At 43.5% G+C, this 17,109-nt stretch overlaps 1 protein-coding gene across 1 annotated transcript in view; it reads left to right on the forward strand. All coding sequences in view use genetic code 11, as the record gives it.

The window, feature by feature from the left end:
- The window catches only part of EGR_02725 (Collagen alpha-3(VI) chain), a gene marked incomplete at both ends in the record, with an annotated part of 37,472 nt that overhangs the window by 11,421 nt on the left and 8,942 nt on the right, over window positions 1-17,109 (forward strand). The window contains 28 exons of the mRNA XM_024491974.1: window positions 291-431; window positions 502-639; window positions 1,310-1,576; window positions 3,063-3,338; window positions 3,607-3,738; window positions 4,107-4,241; window positions 4,477-4,752; window positions 4,826-4,957; window positions 5,179-5,454; window positions 5,638-5,882; window positions 6,674-6,881; window positions 7,306-7,713; window positions 7,941-8,066; window positions 8,305-8,451; window positions 8,534-8,665; window positions 8,977-9,238; window positions 9,627-9,955; window positions 10,256-10,558; window positions 10,844-11,116; window positions 11,590-11,721; window positions 11,816-12,155; window positions 12,918-13,318; window positions 13,742-14,008; window positions 14,220-14,627; window positions 14,824-15,160; window positions 15,350-15,610; window positions 15,968-16,452; window positions 16,536-16,667. Coding sequence (XP_024353468.1) covers window positions 291-431; window positions 502-639; window positions 1,310-1,576; window positions 3,063-3,338; window positions 3,607-3,738; window positions 4,107-4,241; window positions 4,477-4,752; window positions 4,826-4,957; window positions 5,179-5,454; window positions 5,638-5,882; window positions 6,674-6,881; window positions 7,306-7,713; window positions 7,941-8,066; window positions 8,305-8,451; window positions 8,534-8,665; window positions 8,977-9,238; window positions 9,627-9,955; window positions 10,256-10,558; window positions 10,844-11,116; window positions 11,590-11,721; window positions 11,816-12,155; window positions 12,918-13,318; window positions 13,742-14,008; window positions 14,220-14,627; window positions 14,824-15,160; window positions 15,350-15,610; window positions 15,968-16,452; window positions 16,536-16,667 — 6,969 coding nt within the window. The remainder of the gene's footprint in view (window positions 1-290; window positions 432-501; window positions 640-1,309; window positions 1,577-3,062; window positions 3,339-3,606; window positions 3,739-4,106; window positions 4,242-4,476; window positions 4,753-4,825; window positions 4,958-5,178; window positions 5,455-5,637; window positions 5,883-6,673; window positions 6,882-7,305; window positions 7,714-7,940; window positions 8,067-8,304; window positions 8,452-8,533; window positions 8,666-8,976; window positions 9,239-9,626; window positions 9,956-10,255; window positions 10,559-10,843; window positions 11,117-11,589; window positions 11,722-11,815; window positions 12,156-12,917; window positions 13,319-13,741; window positions 14,009-14,219; window positions 14,628-14,823; window positions 15,161-15,349; window positions 15,611-15,967; window positions 16,453-16,535; window positions 16,668-17,109) is intronic.

Genomic DNA, 17,109 nt, shown 5'->3' on the forward strand with positions numbered 1-17,109 from the left:
AGCATAGTTCATCAACAGATGCATCCAGTGGTACACCTTATTAATTTAACGCTATTTATGCAAAACTGTGGGAAGATTTTAAGCGTCTAAATAGTAGGAACCGAAGACATCCAGCTCCGATTTCATCTTTTAAGTTTGTCTCAAAACATTACAAAAAATTGAGTTCGTTCATTCTTCGTTTTACTGTCGTAGGAAATTGGCGTATTTGACGTTTTCTTTTGAAATGCTACTGCATGCTTCAAAGTAGCTGTGCTTCAATGAAGAATTAATCAAGAATTTACTCTTGTTAGAATGCCCGAAGAAACCGCTGATCAAGCGCGGTAGATGTAACATCGCCTCAGGTGTTGCAATTGATATTGTGGCACGTAGTTTATTCGACACCAAATCGTGCACTTGCGGGAAGTCTGTAGCACCTGTTCAACGAATTTGCGGTGAGTCTTGACCGCTCCTCCACATCATCTTACCTTTTCTTTTGGCTCGGATGTTCACCTCTTCCTTCAGATTGTAGCCACCTTCCCACCATTCCCTCTGAAACGCACTGCGACGAGGAGAATGCGGAATTAGTCACAACTGAAACCAAATTTGTTCTGGAGAATAATGCCTGTGTAAATAAAACCGAAGGCCATCGCCAAAAAATAGGTAAGGACTTTCCTTACCTCGATAATGAATACAATTAAATATTCTTTAATAGCTGTAAAGGCACAAATATTAATGTGCGCTTATTCATCCTTAGCTTATCTTGGCAGTGCAGCGCCATGAGTCTTTCCTGAAGACGACGGAAGACATGATACTAGGGCAGAATATGTGGTGTACACGTAAAGAATGGCATGACCCGAAGGCCACACCGCCCGGCGAGGTACAATGGCGGGGTCTTATGTGCTTACGAAACCAAAACGAGTAGTTAAACAAGTGAGGTATTACAGCAGATCAAGAAACTATTCGGGAAATTATTCCTAGTGTTAGTTTAACACCCGTTTTTTTTCTGTAGCACAACAATAAACTGTTTGTGATGAATTTAACTTCGCCAAAGTAAATTTAAATGCGGTTAAATTTCATGGATGAAACCCGGGTTCTAAAAATCATGAGATCCTATAGCTTATCATTGTAGGCCTTGGAGTCAGTGAATCAACAAATATGGAAAGGGTAAATTTATACGCAACCGCCGGCTGAAATGATAAGTTAAAAAAGGACAAATCGCTGTCAGAATTCCCGAACAACAAAATTACCCACAATGAAACACTACATTTACTGTGCCCAAAATCAGCTTAGCCTAAGCAATTCAAATGTATGCTTTCTTTCTTGGGTACAGTCTGTCCGCCAGTCCAGGAAACCCCCGGGACATGTGACCACGAAACCTGTCAGACCACTGTGGAAACAACAAGGCACGTCCTGGAAGGCTGCAGGTGTGTGGAACGCCGGAGCAGCCATCATGAGACCTGTTGCTGCCCCAGACCCCAAGTCACGGAGGCGTGCCTTGAAAATGGGACCCTGCTAATTCAAAGACACGTTAACTACACATTTAATCCAGAGAAGAGGTCCTGTGAAACCGCCGTTCGAGTTGTTAGACAGCCTATTGGTAAGTTGGTTCTTGAGTTGGTTAATCATTTGGAAAGTTTTTTTTAATTTGAGGCAAGCAATTCAAGTTGGTAATACTATATTTTTTTAAAAGATGCTCCTCTTTGTTTAGACCTTCTAAAACCGAAGTGGCTGGGTGTGCAAAGGTCAACGTATAAATTTGCACTTAGAAATCAAGAAAAAGCTGTTTTGCTGAAATGACTACGTCTTAAATGATTCTGGTGCCTCACCTGAGTTTAGCTACCGATCCTAACGTCAAATAACACTTCCGCTTTTCTCCACAATTTGACCACAAGTTCGCTTGCCGTCTCTTAGATGGTATCCACGGGGCAAGACGTTAGATCCTATACGAAATTTCATTGAGGTTACTAGTAGATGCTCTTTGGAGTGGTTTTATAATTCTGTGGCAGTAACTGTGCTGACTGAGGGAAGCTTTCAGGCTGTGTCCTGACTGGTGGTGGATGATTTCAGACGAAATCGTCTAGGGTTGTCTGGTTTCACTGTGTCACCAAACTACTTCTCCTATCCATGGTGATGAGGAATATGTAGTGGGGAAAGAGCGTGAAGGATGGCGTGTTCACATCCAAAGGTAAAGAACTCCCGCAAAATGAAGTTTTCTCCGTTATTTGGGATCGTTCCTGGGAGCTCGTCTTGATTGAACATCTGACGCGGCAATTGCAAAGCCTTTGTGTTAGTGGGAGGGACCACAGTTCCTGTCTCAGGAGAGACTAGGCTAGAGCCCTACACTCTAGAATGTTTAGAAACTAGCTATCAATCTAAATTTTTGAAAATCGCATAGGAAACGCCCTCTGAGGTTGTAGGTACCCCCTACAATTAGCCTACTGCAATCAGCAGCAATTAGTAGTAGGCGCAGTGTTTGAAGTCTTTTCCAGCTCACTCATCAGGCACATTCAAGTAACTCCGAATTCGGGCGCTTGGAAGCTGTAGGAGAAGATGAGCGAATTGAGGTGGACGTCATTTGGAGAATTCATGGTTGTGATTGTGATTGTACTCGACAAAGCCGGCTGGTTACGGAAGTGTTGCTTCAGAGATTCCACTGTCCCAGCTAAAATGTTATTTCAGCACTAGAGCTGTACTATTCTCAGCTGATGGGGTAGAAGTCGAACCTCCGCAATTCATCATGTGAAGCCAGCGAATTTTTGTACCGCCTGAGCCGAATTCGCTATTTACTGTCGACGTTGAGGGTAGTTCGACGTACTGAGTCTGGAATTATCATCTGGTTCAACATCTTCCTCATCTTTAGCTGATGCTTGAGTAGAAACCTTAGCTTTGACGCACCCTTTAGCAAAAACTGAGTCGGATTCCAATGGTGCAGGTCAGAATCGAAACCCAGAACTCTCGAGCGTTTCATGATAGGATGGGTTCAGGCACATCTACATTAAATGTAAGGCTTGGCTACCCTTAAAGCAAGTAATAAAGTGAGTCAACGCTAATTTTTAGATTCGTTTTTCTATTTTTAATTCTAGACTGTGAAGCAAACAGAAGTGTGGAGATCTCCCGCCACTGCAACACGATGACCTGCAGACCAACTAGGTTGGTTGAGGTTCACACGCCGCAAAACTGCAAATGCACGCCCAGGCGTTTAACCGTCGTCGACAATGAACGGCATTGTTGTTGTCGCCCACCGAAAGAGACTTTCTCTTGCCAAAACGATCGCGGACTTGTCGCCAAAAGGAACCTTTCTTACACTCTTGAGAATGATACTTGCATTGCAAAGGTGGTAAAGTCAGAGGAAAAGATACGTAAGTTGACCTTTCTACTTTGCAATTAATTGCTTCTCGTCTTAAAATCATAGTGATTAAGGTGACACCACCTACTTTATTTAATTTATTTTAATATATTTGTAATACTTTAAGTAAAATAAACTTTAAAATACCATAAAAGTCTGCATCTTTATAAATCAAGACACTGGAAAATGGGAATGTCACATAATTGGTGTTTCCAGGTCAAACCAAAAATTAGCCATTTCAGTGTCTCCAGGTTAAAAATGTCCAAGTTATCTCGCTTCAGGCTGTCCCGAGCCCTATGTGACCCTTGGGCCTTGCAGTCACGAGACGAAAATGCAGGCGGTAACCAACGTCTCGTACGACTTGCAGGACTGCAAGTGTAGAAAGCGAGTCACACGATCAACACAGGCCTGTGGTACGTTGTCTGAATCCTGTTTGCCCACTACCGTCACAATTATGCCTCGATGTTAACAAATAATGTTGATATTCTCATCAAGATTTCCTTATCTTTCTCATCTGTTAGAATGCTTGAATTCAATTATTTGTGTTGTGACATCACCTACATCCTTGTTAGTAAATACGGACTACACAAATTGGACCCATTATACTAGCACCAAAAGCTTTCTTTGCTTTGGTGGCATGTAAAAGTGCTTCCCATCACCCACACACCTGATTTGATTTGAAGAATCATCTATTCAAAACTTGCTTGAAGAACTCTATCAAATGGGATTATTTTTGTAAAAAAACGTTTAGGGGTTGCCTTACTTATATTTTGCGCTTCAGGATGCCCTGCGCCGGAAATCGCTCTGGGTCAATGCAGCAACGAGAGCCAAACTCGAAACGTCTCGAGAGTTTCCTACACACCAGTGAACGGCACTTGTGTCAAGAAGGTCAAGGTGCTGCGCTCGGAGCCTTGCAGTTAGTCGATACTTCTTTCACGATTGCTTTGACATATCCACCTTCCTTCTTCAAGTAGCAGATTTAAATTTTGCGACTGTGTGTATTTAAGGACCACTTATAAAGTTGCGTAATAAGTGAGGCTCTGAAATCGAGATAATTTTGATTGGATCCACATACCTTCATTACTTAAGCAGCAATGCAATGTAAAGAGCTATACTAACTTGCTTAACAGCAATGTCTTACTTACCTTCAGAGTGCCCTCTGTCAAGGACCACGAGACGCTGTGAGGAGGGTAGCTGGGTAAGAAGAAGCTATACGTACAGATTGACCGAGCGAGATGGCAGGACGGATTGTATCAAGGAAATTGAAACAGAGAAAGCGCTCGTTACTTGTCCTCCAGCAAGTCAACTCACTAGCGGCGAATGCGATGCCGAGAAGCAAAGTAGAAACGTCTCCTCCAAGCATTTCTTGGTGAATCCAACTACCTGCCAATGTGTGTCGCATGTAGAAATAAAGTTGGAGGCCTGCGGTATGTGGATCGAAGAATTGGAAACGCTTAAACGTAAACTTAATTCGAATCTGATTGCCATTGTTTCTTCTAGATTGTCATCGGAAGAACAGAAAGGAAGTCATTTGTAATGGGAGGGAACTCACTATCGACAATTATGAGTATTTCTCCAATCCCGGCGATCAAAATTGTTCCTTAAAGACATCGCATGAAGTCAAAACCATAAGTAAGTAGATAACATTCTTTCTGCGAAAATCGTCCATGGAAAGTAATGAACTAAGAGCCACTATAGCGAACGCTATTTATGGCCACACTCAAAGATTAGGAGAATGCGGACATTCAAAAACTAGCACTCTAATCAGATAAATATTAGCCTTACTTTAACCCGGAACTGTTCAAATAGATGCGAAATATCCCATAATGATTACATCATGACGTTTTTGGCAGCATGTCCCACCAACCGCCAGGTAGTGAGGCAGAGCGGGGGATGTGTGATCAGGCGGGCCAATGGAACTTACCGTGCTGAAGTGACGCGATGGCAGGAGTTGAAGCAGTGCGAGTGCGTGCCTCGAGAAGAGATTGTTGAGAAGCTCTGTGACTGTCCGCAGCCCGAGGCGAGTTCGCGATGTGCAGACAACTCCCTTCTAATCACTGAGCATCTTCATTTTACCCGTCGGGGTGATCAGTGCACTGCGGAGCGCGTAATGACGCGTCAAAAAACTAGTACGACTGCTTTCTTTGTTCTCCACCTTCACTCCACAAGTTACTCTACAAGCGATCGCAAAAAATATTTCCTTTGAGAATTATTTTACTAGTTATTTAAGACTGATCAGTTCATAAGGAGTGGAGTGATTACGTTCTCCAGTTCAAATGGTAATGCAATCTGTTTTTTTGCTTTGTTTGCAGGATGTGAGAGCGAAACCCAGATTAGTGGGGTTTCAAGCTGTACTAAATCTGCGAACGAAAGCGGGGAATGCTACGAAACAGTAGCAGTGGAGCAGTACTATGTTGAAAATTGCAAATGTCTCAAGAAATCACTCACCTTAAGGCGGCTCTGCTGCGCTCCACCAGCCAAAACAAGACGCCGCTGTGATGCAAAAAGACGCCAGTGGAAGAGCACCGTAACCAAATTTAGCATTGTCCCAGGCGATGTGAGTAAAACGATGTTTTAATGTTTTACTTGTCCTCAAGGTTGGGGGCTTGTGTCGCCATGATCACATGCAAGTGCTGGTAGACCGAGATAAAGTAGTTGTCATTCCGCCATTTTACTTCTGAATTCTTTTGCAACTTTTTAAAGGTGGATGTAGTAATCCTGTTCCTGTTTCAGCATTTTGAAGAGATGTTTTAGTATTTCTAGGGTTCCCAATTTGTTTGAACTGTTCTTTATAAAATATTACTCTTAAAGTATTTCGACAATAAGCGAAAATGTGATGTTGAATGGGCATATCATTCCTATACCGCATGTCCTCAATAACGTTCTGAAACTTCATTTGTTTTTGAATCACTTTCTCTTTCAATAATCTCGCTGAGGAGATCCGCGACCCTAGAAAACGTCCCTGTTTCGGTTTGCTAGACGTTTCCTTTTTCACACCAAATTTCCGGCCATCATGGAAATGCTAAGATCTAGAGCTGTAGTTCAGGTTCCCTATTTGTCCTTAAATCAGTTAATAGCCACTATGATGCCGGGGCCAATCAAAGTACTGTACCTATGCCAGAATGGGACCACATCGTGTCTCCAGCGCTCAGCCAGCATTCATGTACGCACCTGCCATATCCCGAGCTCGCTTACATTGGTCTGCAATAAAGCCATCCGGACTAAGATCTTCATTTCTTTAATTATTCTAGTTAGAAACTGGACAGGATCTAAGCTCTCACTTACATACACGACGGTTTATAACAATGCCATTATGCTTAAAATTTTAACACTGTCTCACACTTATAGGTTCTCTTTTCCTACGGCAACGTAACCATACTCGACAATAAGCTCTCGGCACTGAACTACGAGACCACTGACATGGTCGTCTGTCCCGCAAAGACGGTCCACGAGGACTGCAACAAGGAGACGGACGCCTGGACACAAACTACCACGTGGTTTGAAATTGACGACTGCAAATGCAAGAAACGGGAGGTAGTAAAAACTGGAAAGTGTGGTGAGTTCCCTTCACTTTCCGCCCACTTAGGGAGGGCGAAAGGGCAATGGCATGCATGGGATTGCTTACATATCACTTCAAAAAGGCAGCAGCACTAAGCGCTTTTTATCTAAGAAAGGGGAAAGCGTATTGACATACTTCCTTTTCGTATTTATGTATTCTTATCCGTCTTATATTCCATCCCGAAAATGTGCACGTCAGATACACATCACATCATTTGTCGGCTTTTGCTGTAGAGCAATATCCTTATTACATATGGGACACATTGACTTCCCGTAATCTAAGTTTTCGAAGCTTCTTCGATCAAATAAGGGCTCAGTAATCTAGTCAGCGACATGCACATTCATACCAATTCAAAGCTTGCTCTGATAATGTTAGCTAATCCCACTACATGGTTATTCCAATCACTATCATCCCTACGTAGCCTGTCCCAAGCGTGAGGTATGGAAATCGCCCTGCGAGAAGCATTTCCAAACAGTGAAAATCAAATCCTACGAGTTCGTTGATGGGGAGTGCGTGCCCTACGTGACGTCCACGCGGGAGCGCTGCAGTTGTCCAGATGGCTCCTTCCAGCGGGTCCGGTGTGACGGCAACAGCCAGTTAACCAAATGCACCCTCACCTACACCTTTGTGGCGGCATCGAGGCAGTGTAAAGCGCGGAAACTCTGCGTCAGTTGGCTGCAGTCCTGTCCTGCAAGCAAACGATACAGTGTAGGCACTTGTGGTCCTGAGACGGGTTACAGGCAGAGGATTAGTGAAGTAAACTACAATCTGGATAAGGCCACCTGCAAGTGCAAAGCCCGTATAATCAACAGGTGGGATGCCTACTGCGGTAAGTGAAGTTAACTAATTGGCAGACTATGTAGTACAGGCTTAATGACATGCTCTTTCAATTTAAGGCTTATTTGATTTCATAGCTGGAATCATTAAGGGTCTGTAAGCATAATATTCCGCTAAATGAGAATGCTTCCTCGTGCTCATTAATTGTGGGCTTCATCCGCATGTATTTCAGGAGCCATTGGCTTGTCCTGCCACCTTTATTGTTATCCTCCCTTCCAGGTTGTGCTCACCTGAACAGCCAAAACGTTTCTTGTGACAACGGGGTTAAAACAACAACTGTAACGACATACAAGCTCATTGATGGCGAATGCATACCCGATGAGGACTCCAAATGGGAAAAGATAGGTAAACAAACACCAACTTCTTTTCGTTGTAAGAGCTGAAGTTTAGAGAGTCAATCACTGGCATTCGACCAATTTATAAGGCGAACATACTCAAACTTAATTTTGAATTTTTTTATTCATCTCAACCGTTCCATTGTGCACCCCTAACTTGTGAGAAATATTCAATGAGGGACGATTTTAGATGTTCGTTGCTTTCAATTGAACTATGGAAGAAGAAAAATGAGCTTTTCTTATTATAGTCTGTCCATCAACAAGAGAGGAGATTGGCGCCTGTGACAGAGATCCAAACTCACCAACTCGCGGTCTCTTAACAAAAACTATTTACACGTATGATATTGACAAATGCAACTGTATTCCAAGAACTTCCAACGTCTCTGAAATATGCGGTGAGTCTAGATGGAATACTACAATTTTTGTAAACCATGCCCATCTCACTAACCACTTAGTGATATCATCTTCATTCACAAGACTGTAATCTGCGTTACGGAGGAAGAAATGAAACGAAATGTCAAGACAACGAGGTAGAGGTTTCAACAACACAGTGGACTCTGAAAGATGGTGACTGCCAGCCTACTACCAGGATTTCACGTAGTAGTCTGCGTAAGTAGTTTTCTTCTCACCAAGCATCAAGAAAGCTCCAATTACACTCACGTTCCCACCTCCCGCTAGAATGCAGACAGGAAGGAATAGAGCCAAAATCAGTCAGTGAACCGTGTGTAGTTGGTGAAGATGGAATTGGTAGACGTAACATCACGTTTTACGAACAAAGGCCACAAAATTGTCTCTGCAAACCTTTCCCTGTCCGCGTAGAAACGCAAATTTGTAGTAAGTGGTTATTGTTAAAGTTTTGGATGATTGCTTATCTGAATGTTTGTGCTCTATCGTTATTGTTCCCCTGATTTTCCTTCTAGGCTGTCGCCCACCACGCGTAGATCGAAGGTGTATAGACAATGGCACCACCTTGGTGGAGAGGAGGAGCAAGTTTATTCTTACAACCGATGGACCAACGCCTGTGTGCACTGAACAACAGACTGAAAGACCGATTTCGGCCTGTTCTCTGAAGGGTGGTAGTAAGACATGGAAGGTTCGAGGTCCCTGCAATCCTTCCACTTGCCGAAGAACGGTCCACGTCTACAAACGTGCTTCCCAAGGGTGCAAATGTCCCACTAAGAAGTACGTCCACCGACCAATTCTTAAGTGGATGAATATAATGGTTTAATTTAGCCTGACATGGCAAATCCTTCACCTTGAAAATCTTCAGTTTCAAATTAAGTTCCCATCTTTAGTGGCCCCAATCCCAAAATAATATTTCATTGCAAATGAAGCCTTTCAAAGCATCAGCTGCATCACTGAGTGGCACCTATGTGGAGAGTATCCGCACTGATCTCTTCATCATTCATATTATTCAGTAGCAGTACTAATTACCCCATTATTCCATATTGGCTATTGGTATTAAAATTGAATTTCCAGAATTCTACATAAACATTAGACTTTTGACTCAGTAATGGTCCGCCAGTCCACCGAGTTACTAACTTGGGTTGCACTTAAATCCCCATTTCAGAATGACACGTACTGAGGTTTGCTGTTGTCCCAAGTCCAAACCAGTCAATACCACGTGTCTGGCTAGAGTTCACGTCCTGGAAAAGAGTTTCATTTCACACGCTCTTATATCTACTGTGATCATCGATGGCAAGCGGCACGCCGTGGAGCCCTACTGCACCGAAATGAAGCACAAAATACGACTCCCTGTGACCTGTGGGGCGACAAAGCCTCGTATTCTAATGGGAGAGTGCCAGGCGGACCAGAATCAAACCGTGCAAGTTATTGGCAGCCACCCCATTGGCTGTCAATGCAAAGATTACAAAATTCGTCGACTGTCCATCCGTTGTGGTAAGCCAAACAGGGGTTCATTAAGAAACTAAATAAAAAGGAATTTCCCTGATTCCTCCGTCTGGATGATTTTGCCTTTTCTAAGTTGATTACCTGTTGGTTTGACTGCTCAGGCTCAAATTCCATCTAGTAATGTTTAAACACCTTAACTGTCAAGAGGCATTACACTTTCTACGCTTTGAGGATAAGGGAATTCGAGTAAATGATTCATAATTTTATCTATAAAACTAAAGATGCTTGTATGAATCCGTTTAAACAGATAATACGAGTAATGCTAGGCCAAATCTTCTGGTATTTCAGGTTGTCCCAAGTTCCTCAAGCATGTCTATGGACAGTGCGTGAACGCTCAACAGGTGGAGAAGGTGGTCACCCTGCAGGCAGTGTCGTACACGAAGAGCCTCAACGGCAGCCGGGTGAATGCGTCCCGCTGTCGTCCAGTTGTAGCGAGCAGACGCACTCTGCCGTGTGCGTGTGCTGAGAAACCACAAGTCCTCAGCAAATGCCTCTCTGGAAACCTCCTGCGAGTTGAGGAGACCCAACTGCAATTCAATGCAACTTCTCGAATCTGTCAGAGGGAAACCATTGAGCGCGTCCTTCCCACAAGTAAATCAACCTCCCTCTCAGTTCGCATCTGAAAAATTTGTAGAATGCTGTAGATGGTTTATAACCTATGTCCGCATTTGGAAACCAAAGTTCCAATTATTTCATTGTTGAAATTTCGAGTCGCCAGCTTAAATGGAGACTCCCATGGGTATACTGCTTCTCCGAGTTTTACCTTAATTTATAAGGCATTCAGAGGTGCAGACAACCCTTTTCTAAACTGTCTCAAAGCAAACTGATAATGCGAATTCCTTTGAAAGTCATTGATGGAGTTTTTTGGTATTTTAGTCTGCCCATTACCGAAAAAGACTATTTCTGAGTGTGGTGGTGAAGAAACTGGTTTTACGGCAACTGAGACCGTGACTACGTGGACACCGGTCGACTGTGAATGTGTCCCCAAAACCACCGAACGTCCATTTGTCTGCAATTGCACCGCCAAGTATCCATCACATTCTAGAAAGGTTTGTAAAATGGACCACATCCTGGAGACCACAGTGACCTCTTCTAGGCTGAAGGGCTACAAGTGTGTACCGCATATCGTCAAATCTACTACTCAAATCAGTATGTTATTTATGTTCAATGAAGTTATTTTCAAAGGACTGTCACCATTTAAAACACATTTCACAGTTGTATACCAGGTATACTGCTTTGCGTGATCCAAATTCGCACTATTTTTTGGGGTAGAACTCGAACAATAAAAGCAACCTCTGTTAGCCTCCATAAATTGCAGTGCATATTTTAATGCGGGTTTAATGTTGTGTTCAGTGGAGCTTTCTCGGCATGACCTGATAAACTACAAATGAACTATCATCTTCGTGCTATTAAAGTTCTCATTAAGCTATGCGCCATGAAGAAAAAACTTTAAAATATTACCTGAGAAAATACCTTCAAATACCCACTCGTTCCATCGTGGATAGGAGTTCCATAAATTAGCTCATAACGAGGTACTTTTTAGTGTCCTTGCGTAAATTCCATTGAAACAATGCTGATATATAAATAATATTATGAATTGTTATGCATGTGTGTGAACACAGGTGCCACCGAGACCCTAGCAGCCACACTACCCATGGGACAAAGGCCTTCAGTGCCGACGGCCAGCGTACGCCCGGGACGCGGCGACCACGCAAGCGTCCTCCACCCGGTGTACTGGCTGCGTCACGGAGATGGTCATATTCTTAGCCATTCATATGCTCTCGATTGGCCTTGACCTTACTGTGAATATTATCGCACTTAAAGTGCCACCAAACTTTCCACTTTTAGCATGTCCCATTGAACTAAGGAGCATGAAGTCACCCACTTGCGATGAGACCACCCGTAAACGTCAAGTTGCCTGGTTCGAAAAGGTTCCTGTGGACTGCAAATGTGAATGGCAGCCAATCACCTCGGCGGCTGCATTGAAAGCCCTAGGTCTGCCCTCTTTTGAGTGGTGCAGCTGCCCCGATATTATGGAAGTGGAGTCCAAGTGTCGTCCTACGGGTTCCGATCAGTATCTTCACCAGAGGACCCTGGTGAAGTACCAAAGACAGGGTAGTGATTGTACTCCTGTTCGGGAGACTCTCTACAGCAACTTCTCATGCAAGGAGGGGACGCATACTTACAAGTACGAACATAAATTAATCGTCAATTACTTAGTGGTTTTCGAGACAAGTTTTTCTTAATAAGTTACTTAGTTAAATCTCAAAAAGAATAGTTAAACCCGAAGGCTACTTTTGGTTTATCGCTACTATTATTGTGTCGGTTGTAACGACAGGAACTTAACTGAAAATAGATAATTTCCAAATTATTTGGACTTCGTATTAGTAAATACGAAGCTAATGAAGATTTTCCTTAGGCAATCTCATTTGCCGATGACTTATCTTGTGTTTTAGAAGCACTTACGATTATGCATAACGCCATCATTTGAGGTAGCATAACCTCTGTGGAAGTCTAAATAGATGTAGAGTACTTTCCAGGTGAAACCTAGTGCATCACGGTACCGAATACAAAACTGAATTTTAAGGCTGTAGATATTGTAAAACGCATAGATTTGCGCATCGGATAATGGATACAAATGAAAACAAGTAATTAAAACCGATGATCTTTTGACCTGCATTGCTTATAATGAACCTGCCTAACGACGAAAGAGTCTGATATAGATTGCATCCACATCTCGACTAACCACAATTAAGTCGGTTTATATTTTTTTCGGTAGAATTGCCATTTCCAAAACGATGGGATTGTTACATGAAATTAAAAATCTGACTTATTTCAGTAAATTCACCCAAATCTTACTGATTCACGAATGTGGTAGTCTGGCGGCATTCAGTTAAAACTACCGTAGCGATCTCAACTTCTCTTTCACTCCATGATTCACGTCCAAAAGGTCTGCTTGTGATCCCTTGACGGGTTTGTCGACGGAGCGCCGTGTGACGATGCGAGTGGAGGATTGCGTTTGTCGACTAGTGACCGAGAGTAGCCGGCGCTGCGCCTGTGCTTGCGCTCCAACCCCACTCATCCATACCACATGTCGGCCAGAGAACGGCCTCATCGAGACTATCGAGGAGTCCCTAGAACTTGTAGACTGCGAATGCCGCAGGAGAGTGCGGCGCACCTCGCGGATCGTTGACTGTCCCGGAGCTGGTGGTGCGGTGCTTCAGCGCCACGAGAGCACCTGTATGGTGGACAAAAACAGTGGTAATAGCTATCGTAATGTCACCTGGATCACAAATGATCGTGAGGGCTGCAGGTGTGTCCAGCGAAGGCACTGGGCTCGAGAAATCTGTGGTATGTTCCCTTTTACACGCAGTCATTATTATGGAATGACGAGGGGAATCTAGAATGACGTTAATTGCCGTAAGGTATGGAAATTTTTTCATAAAATTTATTTATCAGTGGGCTTGGAGGGGTCGAAAATGCACTGAAAGGAGGTAACATCAGTGGAAATCTCAAAATAAAACTTTTACGAGGTCAAATTCTTGTAGATTTTGACCTAAGGGGGAATAAGTAAACCACATGAATATAGTGTCTTCCCTTAAAAAGTTATAAACTCCGTTCTACCAGCACTTAATGAATTTTAGGAAGCACCTGGCCTTTTAACGTACTCTTCATACAATCTAAAAAAGCTAAATGGTCATCTGTTTGATGGGATTAAATAACTTCGGACAAATTCTTTCAATATATTTGAAAATCGCACCTTTTGCCTTCTAGCCTGCAATCCACAGGAACGAAATTTCACCCGTTGCGTGGATAACGCAAGACTGGAGATAAGGACAATTCGACGCGTCCTTACCGAAGGAAACCGGTGTGTGAAGAAGGAGATTGCAAGGACAGTCCTTGCGGTCAGTTGTCCTGAGGCCCGGGTCGTTGAGAGTGTCTGCGACAATGTGACTGGCCTCGCAACTGTCTCCAAGCTGCAGCCCGTCATTGAAAAGTGCCAATGCAGAACTCAATTGCAACACTATAAAATCCCGTGTAGTAAGTCGAGGTTCATTTATTAATATCTTAACAAACAATATGTGATTACGTGTACCAACATAGCCCTCACAGATGAATGGCATGGCATGATGACGCAGAGCTCTCACATTATTCTCTTGCTGTATTTTATCTGCGTTGATCCATGTATACGACGGTGAAAATTTCTTGTGAACATGGAACGGATAAAGTCGAATGGTGTTTATCTTTGTAGAATGTAATCCATTGGAGAAACTTATACACAAATCGCCTTGTAACAAAACGACTTGTCTTTCCACCGCTATCTACGCTTATGAAGTGCCTGACCCCTCTTCGAACAGTAGTTGTGTAATCAAGAAGGTTGTTAAAGAGGTCAAATGCTGTTGTCCACCGCCCCAGAGGGAACATTTCTGTGAGCCTTCCAGTGGTATGAGTGGAATCGGGGTTCGTGAATTCCACCTCTCGAACGGTCAGTGTGTTCCAGTGATGCGGATAACTTTGGAGCAGCCATTAATTTGTCCGCACAATGAAACCACCTTCACTAAGACGATGAAGTCCGGGAAGATTCGCTTCTTCCGAAATACGGCTGTTCGCGAGGGATGCAAATGTCGCAACAACAGGGAAACTGTCCATTCTCAATGGGGTACGTAGTTGAGTTGTCATTATTTGTCGTTTATCTGCAATCAAAACAAGCCGGAAGCAGACGGGACTTGGGCATTAATCCATGAGTTTGGGTCATTGGATGATCACAAATTATCCACTGCGGTTGATAATGGCGTTCCAGCGGTACTTAGGTTGATTTGCTATTAAGCCTGAAGCGGGCACATTTTTCTTTTCAGAGTGTCCCAAATCCACTCGTAACAAGACGTGCGTCAAGCTTGATGGTACCAATCAGTTCGCCTGGCAAACCACCATCTCCCTCTGGAGAGCATCGAAAGGCAAGGTGCCAACCTGTGAGCACCACGAAGTTAAAACAGATGCGTCCCCAGTCACCTGTCTCCCACCCAATGTCACTGAGTCGGTTTGCTTCCCCGTGGACGCTCGGCACGGATTCGTGCGTAATGTCACAATACACAGCATGCGTGCCGTTGGCTGTGGGTGTGTTTCAGGGGAACCAGAGGTCAAAGTGGAAATCTGCAACTGTTCGCAACCCGTGGTGAATATTACATACTCTGAGTAAGTGAAGAATACATCGTGAGCACGGCCAACGTAGTTTATGAAATATTTAAAGGAAACCCATTTCGTTCCTATGCATCCTCTCATTCCATAATGTTGAACACCTTGTTTTATTCAAAGAAACAAAATAATTTGTCAAAAAATAGTTCCATCGCCAAAGTAATGTTCCACTTTCCCTTCCTCCTTTAGGAGTGAGGGCTTAATCACCGAGACTGTCATCCAGTTCAACGCGACGTCAGATAGAAGTCGATGTGTTCCACACGAGATCCGAAGACAGTGGCGTCTAACGTGCTTCCCCACAGAGCCCGTTCTCCGCAACACCACTACGTGCAAGAACGGACGCTTCTACAAGATTTTCATGAAGCGCACACCTGAGGGCTTCAGGTGTCGCACCCTCATCAAGCGCGTGTCGCACCCTTGCGACTGCCCAAAGCCGGTCACCAGGACAACGTAAGTCTAACATTACAATCTAGAGTTTGATGAAATAGGTCCTGTTAATCTTTATTGTCTTGTGATACTTTAAGAAACACTTATTTTATGGGGAGTCTATTGGTGCACCCGATTGTCCTCTCTACTAATTAGAATTAAGAAGTTCTACTGTACCGATAGCAAAAATGTAAGGAAATCCTTAACGTCATTTTAAGCGAAGGGAATCGGTAAATTAAATTCACTTAATAAGGCCTTGTATTTTTAATCTAATACAAATCAAGTAGTACTTCACATCTTCACAAGGCGTAGCATCCAAGTTAAGGAAATTTTTAGATGTATTACTTTAACAGACTTGATTGGGTTAATTTTAAAATGCAGATGCCTCAGTGACGGAATCACCAAGTTGGTAACAACCACACGATTCACTCGGCGTCGCCTCGAGGGTCCCTGTGAGCGTGAGGAGAGGTCTGTTAAGAGTGTCACTTCATGTGACAAGCTACCCGAGGAGGAGCTGCGCGCTGGGCGTGACTACACCATTAGCCCCGTTGGTGGTAACAGCACTTACAGTGTGCTCCATGTCTACTCCTGTGGCACTGGGGGCTCTGCTTGCACCCGACGCGTCGTCCGTGTGACCATCACTAGGGCCCCTGACGGGTGTCGCTGTGCTGTCAGACGGACGGAGGGTAGCGAGGCCTGTTGCTGCAATGCCGAGGGACTGTTGAGTAATATTGAAAAGCCGAAGAAGTCACAGTGGGTGGATTGTGAATCAATGAACCATCCAATTTCTGTAAGGCAGCAGAGAACGTGGCATTTGATGGATGGGAAGTGCTGGCCGCTGACTTTTACCTCATCAAAACCACTAGGTATGTCTACAGGCCATTCCACTTGAAGGTTAATGTCCGATTAGGCTGGTTCATTTGCCTTTTTAACTCCCTATTTTCCCCAGTTTGCTCCGACAAGGAAGTTGTGCGCCCAGTTGGCACCTGTATTAATGGCACGCAAAGATTTCTTGTGGTCAAGTCCGTTCGAGATGACTGCCGCTGCAAGACGGTGAAATCAATTGAATCTCGACCTTGTTGTAAGTCATTAAGACATATCTCATTCCGCCTTTAAAATAATCACAATCTTTAAGCATTTCATAGATCTCCAATGTTGTCTACGTATCCAACATTGTCCATTTTCTTTTTAAAATTGGTTGTTGGAGATAAGGGCTGAAAATCATTTCTGGAAATCCCCCATTCGGTCCATATTAACCTAGCAGTACAACAATATATCACACATAATTGATTTTATAACATCTCGATTTGATAAAAACTGCCTTACTCTTGCTGCATTTAATAGTCTAGTAGGCATTTTATCCCTCGGCAATAATATTTCGTAAATTTAACAATGTTAGGTAACCAAGTCATCAGTATTTTGAAGCTTGTGTTGAGGCGATGGAGAGGAAAGCATCTACTATGAAATACACTTAACATTATGATGCGTGATGTGCGTCCAAGCATTGCTGAATGGCCAATTGA

Source organism: Echinococcus granulosus, assembly GCF_000524195.1.
Source record: "Echinococcus granulosus chromosome Unknown EG_S00013, whole genome shotgun sequence".
Taxonomy (NCBI): Eukaryota; Metazoa; Platyhelminthes; class Cestoda; order Cyclophyllidea; family Taeniidae; genus Echinococcus; species Echinococcus granulosus.